At 39.8% G+C, this 10,555-nt stretch overlaps 3 protein-coding genes across 5 annotated transcripts; 2 read left to right on the top strand and 1 right to left on the bottom strand.

The window, feature by feature from the left end:
• Positions 1-198: 198 nt before the first annotated feature.
• Positions 199-4,970, top strand: LOC105678339 (sodium- and chloride-dependent GABA transporter 1). Its single transcript, XM_012377587.2, has 14 exons — positions 199-777; positions 1,515-1,919; positions 1,998-2,217; positions 2,283-2,384; positions 2,487-2,664; positions 2,747-2,879; positions 2,959-3,093; positions 3,164-3,267; positions 3,375-3,499; positions 3,585-3,697; positions 3,792-3,923; positions 4,059-4,262; positions 4,334-4,501; positions 4,575-4,970. The coding sequence occupies exons 2-14, from the start codon at positions 1,644-1,646 to the stop codon at positions 4,674-4,676; spliced, it is 1,992 nt and encodes a 663-aa protein (XP_012233010.1). The 5' UTR covers positions 199-777; positions 1,515-1,643; the 3' UTR covers positions 4,677-4,970.
• Positions 4,824-6,520, bottom strand: LOC105678340 (male-enhanced antigen 1). Its single transcript, XM_012377590.2, has 4 exons — positions 6,363-6,520; positions 5,747-5,951; positions 5,590-5,664; positions 4,824-5,500 (listed from the first exon to the last, which is right to left on the bottom strand). The coding sequence occupies exons 2-4, from the start codon at positions 5,924-5,926 to the stop codon at positions 5,285-5,287; spliced, it is 471 nt and encodes a 156-aa protein (XP_012233013.1). The 5' UTR covers positions 5,927-5,951; positions 6,363-6,520; the 3' UTR covers positions 4,824-5,284.
• Positions 6,521-7,081: 561 nt separating this feature from the next.
• LOC105678332 (pancreatic triacylglycerol lipase) lies at positions 7,082-10,476 on the top strand. 3 transcript variants are annotated; one of them, XM_012377573.2, is made up of 8 exons: positions 7,082-7,240; positions 7,458-7,691; positions 7,804-7,912; positions 8,763-8,911; positions 9,217-9,462; positions 9,641-9,847; positions 9,923-10,097; positions 10,183-10,476. In XM_012377573.2, the coding sequence occupies exons 2-8, from the start codon at positions 7,640-7,642 to the stop codon at positions 10,238-10,240; spliced, it is 996 nt and encodes a 331-aa protein (XP_012232996.1). In that variant the 5' UTR covers positions 7,082-7,240; positions 7,458-7,639; the 3' UTR covers positions 10,241-10,476. The 3 variants fall into 3 exon arrangements, with proteins under 3 accessions (XP_012232996.1, XP_012232997.1, XP_067214053.1); XM_012377574.2 differs by having other exon boundaries at positions 7,083-7,691; XM_067357952.1 differs by having other exon boundaries at positions 7,092-7,691; positions 9,941-10,097.
• The last annotated feature ends 79 nt before the right edge of the window (positions 10,477-10,555 follow it).

Genomic DNA, 10,555 nt, shown 5'->3' on the forward strand with positions numbered 1-10,555 from the left:
CACTTTCTGATAATAAGAAGAAGAGGGTCTACTTGTATAAAATTTGTAAATTATTATGCAATAGAAAATGCGTTAAATATAAAATTTATAAAACTTATTTAATAATTATTATTTTATTTCAGCCTCGCATTTTATATATGCACGTATATAAACTGCGTACACATATAAATTTTTATTGCGTTCTAAAAATTTTGGAGATTAAGGCCTTATCATATCGGGAACTTAATTACGGCCCTAATGATCTATTTGACATCTTTTTCAAATTGTATTATCCCTCAGGATTATGATGAGATGTTACTGCATCAAAAGAAATCCGTGCAATGATAAAAAGAAATGAAAAATATCGTACGTTCGGCTGACGCGATTTGCGCGCATACGGCCGATCTCTCCGTGCCGCACGAGCAACCTAAATATAGAGTGACACTGTGGCATTAATTTGTTGAATGAAAAGATAGGTGCGTTCATGCTCGAGGGGGACCGTGCGTCATTGTGGGGTAGATCGCGACGGGGTACAGCAGAAATCTCTGCATCCGCGCGAGCCCTTCCTCGAAGTCGCGCTCGGTTGAACGTTCGGCGAACATTCCAAAAGGGGTGGCTCCACCTCTTTAAAAATTTTACATCCTGCGCTGAAAATCCTGGAGGTGATCTCATCCTAGTAAGATTGTGGAATATTTAGCAGAACATCAAGGATGCAAGAGTAAGGAGCCAGTGCAAGGCGGTGAAGAAGTAAAGTCGTTGACGGTGTGGGAAAAGCACATACTGGATCGCAATAATCACGTACGTATCACTTGCGATTTTCACGTGGAACAAACCCATTATTTATTTTTTTCAACGGTGAATGGCGGTCTTTGAAAGTATATCAAACATCTGAAATAAAATGAAATTATTCGCATTATTATTCATACTCGATCGCACTAACCGATTTGTAATTTAATTTACATTTCAATTTAGAATTTAATGTTTGGTTTGATTAGCAATTATTTTAAACGGGTGTAAAACGTTTGCGATTAAGTAAAGAAGATTGGATTTTTCTGTCGCAGTCGTCGTAGTCGTGGGACACACGGTAACAGCGATGTATAGAACACCATGAGTTAAATCGTAAAATAGGACAAGGTTGTGACGATGAGAACGCATTCGGCGAACACTATGATTCCCGGAAGTGGCTCGTTATCTATCGTTCGTCATCATCAAGACCCTTGTCATACCTTATACGCACCTCGCGCTCGACGACGGCGATGACTACGATGGGCATTATGAAATCGCGAATATCATCTATTATTTATATTACAGTCCCATCATCATCTCCTATGTATTCTCCTCAGGCCCCATAACACGTCCGGCCGCTCTTAAAGGGCTTCCTGCTTGTTAAGATCGGCGCAACTGAACAGAATGAAAAGCTCGTGTCACAAAACCCTTCCTAGTACAAGCGGCAATTATCAATCAGCCCTTGGCTCTTCTCTCTGTCTCTCTCCACTTAGCTGCCAATTCAACAGTCATCTCATTTTATATTCTAGCGTTTTGATCAGAAGGAAGAGCGCAACCCACGCATTCGCGAGCTGGTTTCCACTCGCAGCCAGTCAATTATAATGACGTGATTTCTCCAATTCCGATCTCGTTTTGCGATTTCCTCGCTGCAAAGAATAATGCCTTCGAGAGAATCGACTCAAGGCCGTCCCAAGGTAGACAGATCCACCAGTCCACTGTCGCGAAAACCGGCGGCGAGTCCGGCCGTGAATCCGGCCGCGAATCCGGTGCAGGAGCTGAAGGCTCTCTTCGCCGAGCCAACCGTTAACATAGCCACCTCTAATGGCGAAAAAGAATCGGACTTCCGATTCGAGGCCATACAATGCTTGCGGCAATCCTCCTTCCTCGTCAAGAGAACCAAGGATCTACCGGAACGAGGGAATTGGAGCAGCAAGGTAAAAGCGCGTCGGTCGACGCGGACCACGGAACCTGGATTTCGTCGATAAACATTATTTCTATTTCTTTTTTTAAAGATCGAATTTATTTTGTCCGTCGTGGGATTGGCCATAGGTTTGGGAAACCTGTGGCGATTTCCTTACCTCTGCTACAAGAATGGCGGCGGTGCTTTCATGGTACCCTATTTCATCGCGCTCGCGCTGGCCGGTATACCCATGTTCCTGATGGAGCTGTCTTTAGGACAAATGCTGACGATAGGCGGCCTGGGTATCTTCAAGATAGCACCGATCTTTAAAGGTGATTTTAGAGAGGCGTTATTCTTTTGGAGATCCGGCAATGCGACGGTGCATTCATTTTTGCAGGCATTGGATACGCGACTTGCGTGCTTTCTTGCTGGACCAACGTGTATTACATCATCATCCTTGCTTGGGCGCTCTTCTACTTTTTGGTCTCCTTACGAGCTGGTGAGTGTGTGATCTAGTTTAGAACACAATGCCCTGAAATCTTATTATTTAACTGTAAGATCAAAGAGAAATAGTTGCGTATGTGGCGTAAATTTTGCGCAGACTTACCATGGAGATCTTGTGACAACTCATGGAACACGCGCTACTGCATCACGCCTGACGAACGTCTGAACGTTTCATGCTGGGAGGATGATTACTGGCCGAACAACATTATATGCGCCACATCCTTGGGAAACTTGAGTCACGAGCTGTTGAAGGATCCGGTCAAGGAATTCTGGGAGTAAGTTACCGGATTCCTTAGCTTCCATCCGTTACAATGAACGATTAAAAAGTATCTTTCGTATTTTTTTTATTACGAAAAGGAGGCGAACCCTGCAGATTTCCACGGGTATCGAAGACGTGGGCAGTATAAGATGGGAATTGGCTGGCACGCTTGCAGTTGTGTGGATCATGTGCTACTTTTGCATCTGGAAAGGCGTGAAGTGGACCGGCAAGGTAAAGCAAATTCGTTAAAAACGGATCCATGCTGATTGCTTTTGAACGTAACGCGAGTTACATAGACAGCATAATGCAGGTTGTCTACTTCACGGCGCTCTTCCCGTACGCTCTGCTAGCGGTGCTGCTCGTAAGAGGCTTGACACTGCCGGGCGCTTCAGAAGGTTTGAAGTATTACGCTACGCCGAATCTTTCAAAACTCGGCGATCCCGAGGTAAGACTGTTGATATTGTCGATTTTGAGACACACCAGGATATAATTATTATCGTATCGTCGCTGTATAGGTATGGATAGACGCGGTGACGCAGATATTCTTCACTTACGCTCTCGGTCTGGGCGCGCTGGTAGCTCTAGGCAGTTACAACAAGTTCAACAATAACGTTTATAAGTAAATTACAAGTTGCTCTTTACCTTTCCTTGTTAAAAAGCATTATATCTTTAAGGTTTATAGAAGCATACAATAGATTATTATACAGCCTTATTGATATATTACAGAGACGCTCTCATCGTATGCGGAGTGAACACCTGTACCAGTCTGCTTAGCGGAGTGGTCATATTCTCAGTGGTCGGTTTCATGGCCCACGAGCAACAGAAACCAGTAGCCGACGTGGCTGCTTCTGGTAATTATCCGTATTTTTTTTATCTCTCTTAGATTAAAACATCTCGTAATAATAATTGTATTGTATTCCGTTATTTCGACTACAGGACCTGGTTTGGCTTTCTTGGTTTATCCCTCCGCAGTGTTGCAATTACCCGGGGCGTCGATTTGGGCGAGCTTATTTTTCTTTATGCTACTTCTAATAGGACTGGACAGTCAGGTAACGTAGATTCGTCGAATCCAAGGTGGACATCCATCACTTTTAGAACTATATCGATTAATGTTAATGTTAAAAACAAGTCACACAATTTCAGTTCTGCACTATGGAGGGCTTTATCACCGCCGCCGTGGACGAGTGGCCGCGAGTGCTTAGAAAACGGAAGGAGCTGTTTATCGCCATTGTATGCTTGATCTCCTATCTAATTGGGCTTTTGTGCGTTACGGAAGTGAGTATACTTTGTACAAAACTGCCCAACGGTGACATCTAAAAATTTAAAATTTTTTGTCTTATTTTTTCAGCCTTATATTCTTTAAATAATCCATTCGTGAATTACCTGATGCTAATTATCTTCATTTTTCAGGGTGGAATGTACGTCTTTCAGTTGCTAGATACGTATGCCGTGAGCGGATTTTGCCTGCTCTTCCTCATGTTCTTCGAGTGCATTTCCGTGTCGTGGGCATTCGGGGTGGATCGATTTTATGACGGCATACGGGACATGATAGGCTATTATCCTTGCTTCTGGTGGAAGATATGCTGGACAGTTACTACGCCTGCTATTTGTGTGGTGAGATCTGTTCTACTCCACCGTGTGCGTGACAATGTGCTACTTTTTTACGCCGTATACTTTGTGCATAGGGTGTCTTCATCTTTAATATCATTAAATTTGTCCCTGTGAAATATCTCACGTATGAATTTCCATGGTGGAGTCACTTGTTGGGATGGTTCGCAGGCCTCTCCTCGATGTTGTGCATTCCAGGTTACATGATCTACATCTGGAACGTTACACCTGGAACTACCTCAGAGGTGTGTAACATCGCGCGTAAGGATTATACACGTTGAAATTTAAAAACTCCATAATTTGAGCTTTCTTTTTCAGAAATATCGGAAACTGATAAAAATAGAGGACGATGTTGCCGCCTTAAGAAAGAAACTGAATCCAGTCAAGGCCGCTGCTATCGACACAGAGTTCGAGCTATAGAATCGCACTGTGCTTTCTTTGATCACATGGATCATGTACACGATGAAGTACGGAAAAATAATGGAAGGGATTCGAGCGCAATAGGATGTACACGATTCGAAAATAAATCAGATTTCATTATAATAACATTAAGATAAAGACACCATGTTTCACTCACTTCGAACGATGTCTCATCGAGCGATGTTTATTAATTAAACTAATATATCATATATCTCTTACAATCTGCTTCAAAACAACATATATCGTATAAAAAAAAGAAAGATAATAATAATATACTTCAATTCATTTGACTAATACGTTTGATTACTTCTCCTCTCACATCACAGTTGCACATCCTATGCGTTAGTAAATTAGTGTTGAAATCCATTCCATTCGTAAACTCTTAGATTAGTTAATATAAAAATCAAACACTCTATTTTATATTTAACTGCTGGATAAAACATCTATGACTCAGCGATGCCCAATATTTCAATCATACTTTCACATCTTTTTATATCGTAATAAAATTTCGAATAACTTTAAATGTACAACTTATGTGCAGTTTGATGATAAAGATTTTAAAATTTAGCCATTTAGCGGCCATCGGCTACTACCTTGCAATTTACATTTTACGACTCTTTGTTCTGCATCTCTTTAATGCGAACAAGAAGCTGCTCCTTCCACTGCTCTTCAGAGATTGCATTCGCCCATGGCGGAATGGATGTTTCCGGAAGGGTGATGGATGCCATTACAGATTTGACTTCCTTGATTTTAGTCGCATCTAAATCAATATCGGAGCGATTGTGCGCGCATGACCATACTTCCAATACTTCTGAAGAACAACTCTAAAATGTGACATGTTGTGCTCATAACTAAAACAACTCACAAAATCAATTCAATGAAAAACTGTTAGATTGTTCGAAAGACAACTTACTTGCTCAGTTGCATCAGTTGTTGAAACAGATACTGGTTGACCACCTTCACCAAATCCAGATAACCATTCGTCATTCTGAAGTAGAAATTTAATTAATGTAAGAAGTTTGCCTGTTAGAAATTGAAGATATTGCTATTTTATTGATTAAAATAGATACCTCTTCTTCATCCAACATAGGATCAGCATCGGTAGATACTTGAGATAATGGGAGATATCCAGCCATTCCCATATCTTCATCTTCACTATCATCCTCATCATTTGCCATTCTTGCATCTAGATTTACATTGGAGACTGTCAGATTCTCCTGCATGGGTTCTTGTGTGGGTTCAGGCGACATAGTGTACCCATAAACTCAATTAAATCTGAAATAAACAAAAATTTTAACAAATATAAATATTAAGAGTATTGAATTTTAATATATATTACACAATGGGGGACGCATTTAATTTTCATGACACATAACCTCACACATATGATAGCAACAATTTTATACTCAATATTATAAAAACCAAGTCTATTATATCAATATCAGCTATATTAATATAACCTAGAAAAAAATAAAAAATAATCCAAATAGTTTGAGATTTCAATTACATATTTTGAGTTAATACTGATTTCTAGTTAATAACCTGCTTTTTCAAATTAATATTAAAATGTAATGCAATTCTTGTTCTGAAAATCTAGCGTTAAAGTTGCTCTTATTAAAAGATAAATGCAATAAACACAATTCGATCATAGATAAATTAAACAGATAATAGAATATTTCTACTTACTTTGAAAAATGTAGTATTTAACAGCGCAACACGTACGCAATAAACTTGAAATCACATATGATATTATGTTTGACAGCTCGCTGTGATATTTCTCTATCGGTGTGTTTATCAAATGCAAGTGTGTGCGTGAATCGTGTGGAGCACTATCTAGCGAAATTTATCGCAAGATTGCACGACACTTCACAAATCAACGTCGGTATCGTGGAGTATCGCATTACCGAAGCTAATAAGTTAACGTTTAGACGTACAGCAAATATATTTTTTATTAATTTTGCATAATTTAGAATGCAGAATACTTTAGATATCGATGATAATACATATCGATGATAATATTCGTGTTACCTTGAAATCCTGTTTGAAAGGTACAAAAAGGCGTCAAACGGGCTTCATCGAAATTCGTAGCAATCTAAGCAGATTCAGACAAGCCGAGATTCGAGAGCAGATTTTGCAATGTCTTATACAAAATTATAAATAGCAAATACTATGAAAGAAATTAAATAATTTGCCGTTTGCACTGAAGCGGAACATTCGAAATTGCCGGGGAATGATTTTAAAGATGTTTCTGGCAATGAAACGCAATTGAAAGATGCAACCAATAATGTCCGATAGACGGCAGCCAGATGATCGAGAGCAGCGCCTCGATATAATCGATTCTGCGCGGGCGCGCTCCCGCTCCCTGTATTTTTAGTGTATTAAATAATAACCGTCGTAATATTCGAGAATCTTCTAAGAAGTCGACTTGCGGGAGAGATCGAGATTGAGACTCACTCTCTATCGCCGAACCAGTCAGAACAGTCGCACAATAATATGGATAAAATATAGAGAGACAGTCGGGCCGATATATTAGCACTTTTGAACTTAGCCGAAATCACAACTCTGTACTTATAAGTTGATATTATATTGTTAATAGTTAAAGTAAATTCAGTGTCGAATCATTTAAGAACCATCCTGTCGTTTTACTGTTTTTATCGAAGTATCATCGTTAATAAATCAAACAAAATAACAAGGGTCGCGTATAGGACGTAACCGTCGCAGTCGTTTGAATAATCATTGAACAATTAGAATATTCCTTTTAAATACTTTATTTTTTTTTAGTAAAAATCTTACACAATGTTGACGAATTGAAGCGACGACATTACGCGCTCTTATCATACTCCCAAGAGCAAAAAGAAAACGCGCGGGATGAATGGAACGAGCTGACGTTAAGCCAAGTTAAAGTAGTAATCCTGTGCATCTCGTAGAGACGACTGGTGTATCGCGCAACATTTTCCCAAGACATGTCACCCAACGAGCTCCTCGTTCTTCCGGCAATCTTCTTTGCTTGGTCAGGTAACCTTCAATTATCGATCCAAAATCTTGAACAATGAGCAAATTTCTTTATTTTCTCCTGACTTTTGTCAATAACAAATTAATGGATGCTGAGTAATTCTATGGCCGTTAGTTCCAGCATACGCGTATCCAGAGAACGCGATGCTGAACGACAACGCACAGGCATCGATCATCGAGACGGTCTTGGAACGCGAACCGGCGACCTTTAAATTGTACACCAGGTGCGTACGATCTCTTTACCGGCGAGACAACGATTTGCAATGAAAATAAAGAAGAAACAATGCGTAAAATATATATAAAATTATAATAATTTAATACGAAGAAAAGTCAAGAAGTAAAGGAGCTCTTTTAAAGAGGCTTTTTATGATTCCTCAAATGTTCCTTTACTATTTGACTTACCCTCGTAATACGTAAAATAATAACAATGAGAGATGTGTCCAATCAATCAAAAGATGTAGTTAAAGTTAAAATCAAATTATATGTTAAAAGGCTGCAGAGAATCATCCAACATAACTAATTCGAAATTAAACGAATAATATATTACGAATAATATATTACGTATTGTAAATTCTTGCATCGCTCATATATTTTTTAAAATAATTTTATGTGTTCACAATTCAGAGAATGTCGTAATGCTGATCAAGAATCAATCATACGCCGACGCGGCTAATTTCCATGCATCTTGGTGCATTATCGCATGCTACTTCGTGGAGGATGCATCAATTTTTTAATGATACATGCAATCAGTGAATATTCTATTCTCAGCGCTGACGTTCGATTGACTATCGGGTGTCGAGGCGCCGCGTCTCGTTGACGCCTGCGTATCGCATTCTCCGATTGACTTTTTTTTCTTTCTTTTTTCTTTTCTTTCCGATGAATAAGTCGATCGTAAGAAAATAAGGAGGGGCGCTTACACAATGATTTTTCTTTCACATTCCGAACGAAAAGAATAACAAATTTCAAAACTTTTATCTCCACGATTCTCCGTTAGATTAATATTTTACATTTATTGTATCTGAAGTATGATTGCGTTAATTTTGCAACGTGAATAAAATCGTTATAATATTGCAGGCAGAATTCATTCGGCGAGGAGCAATTGTTCCTGAACAACACCGAGATGTTGTACGCGTCGCACTTCAACGAGAGCAGACCGACCAAGCTTATCGTTCACGGGTTCAGCGATACCGGAAACGAAGGCTGGATACGAGATCTAATAGACGGTGGGTGGAATTAGGTATTGCGTTGTCATTCGCATTTCCTGCTACCACTACCACTTTCGCAAACAATCAGGGTCAGCCTATTTCGGTAAACACGGAATCGACGTCGTTATCGGTTCAAGGGTCAGCGCGATAACGGCTTAATTAATCGTTTAGCGAGTTTTTGCTCACTCGCCAGAAACTTTGCGCGGAAGAGTTCCAAGTTCTTTTTATATCACGCGCGATTCTTCGAGAGATTCGATGAGATACTTTTGCTATCCCACAGCGCTGCTTTCAAATAAAAATTCGATTAATAATTGCATTTTTAGCGTATCTGCTTTATCAGGATGTGAACGTGATAGTCGTCGGTTGGGGAATTTTGGCGGCCGACGCCTATCCGGTGGCGGCTAAGAATACGCGTCTCGTCGGTGAGTATTTAGGCCAATTCCTGGAATTCTTAAATCGGGACTCGAACCTGGAGTACAAGGACTTGCACATCAGCGGTCACAGTCTAGGTTCTTACGTGGCGGGTTTCGCCGGAGCTTATCACGACGGACTTATAGGAAGAATAACAGGTAGAGCAGCGACCGTACGCCATTACATTTTGTCTTTTAAAATCGCACAAGTTGCAGAATTCGACGGCACCGATAAAAGTGAACTATAATTGTTTATTATTTACATAACTTTTCTTTAAAAGCAAAGATATTATTGCCAGTGTAAAATTGCATAATTAACTCTTATGACTATTGGAAGGATTGGATCCCGCAAGTCCTCTCTTCGAGACTATTTCCGGCGCCGTCGATCCGGAACATCGATTGGATCCGAGTGATGCTCAATTTGTGGACGTGATCCATACCAGCGGTCCGGCATTTGGATTCCTAGCGCCATTGGGACACGCCGATTTTTATCCCAACGATGGAAAGATCCCTCAACCTGGCTGTTCCTACGCGCCAACTATAAGTAAATATCTGTTATAGTATTTTTACTTATTTTTTACATAAAAAATATTAAAAAGATGAATGAACAATGTTTTAGTATCGCCTTATGTTACAGCTTACTGCAGCCATTCGCGGGCGCATCAACTTATGACCGAGAGCATCGGTAGCACGGTGGGTTTCAAAGCGAGAATGTGCGAGAGTTGGGAGAAATACAAGGAGCGTCTTTGCGATTACAATCCAGTCGTTTTGATGGGCGAATACGCTTCCACGTCGTAAGATCTTTTTGTTTCTCGAAATTTTCTAAGATTACCGATTGTGATTTCATGATTCACGATTTCTTATCTTTTTTTTGTCTAGGCTACGTGGCAAGTTTTATCTGACGACCAATGATGCTCGTCCGTTTGCGCTGCAATAAGCATTCTAAATATCGGTCTTGATGGATTTCGACTTGGGAATATGCAAACTCATGATTATGGCTCGAGCTGCGATTGCACAATCATCTGTACTAGTCATTCATAAGTTACTTTATTTATGAAACTTCTAATTTTGAGCGCATACCGAACGTACCGGAATGTATCTTTAATATACGTATATAATGCTGCGTACATTTAGAAAAAGTACAAATTACAATAATTGAGGTTGCGATTTTAAGTCAATGTTTCTTTCGCATTATTATCACTCTTTATCTTACCAAACTCCTTGATCTTTCCAATGAAAAAGATAATATCCG

This window comes from Linepithema humile, chromosome 6, assembly GCF_040581485.1.
Source record: "Linepithema humile isolate Giens D197 chromosome 6, Lhum_UNIL_v1.0, whole genome shotgun sequence".
Classification (NCBI taxonomy): Eukaryota; Metazoa; Arthropoda; class Insecta; order Hymenoptera; family Formicidae; genus Linepithema; species Linepithema humile.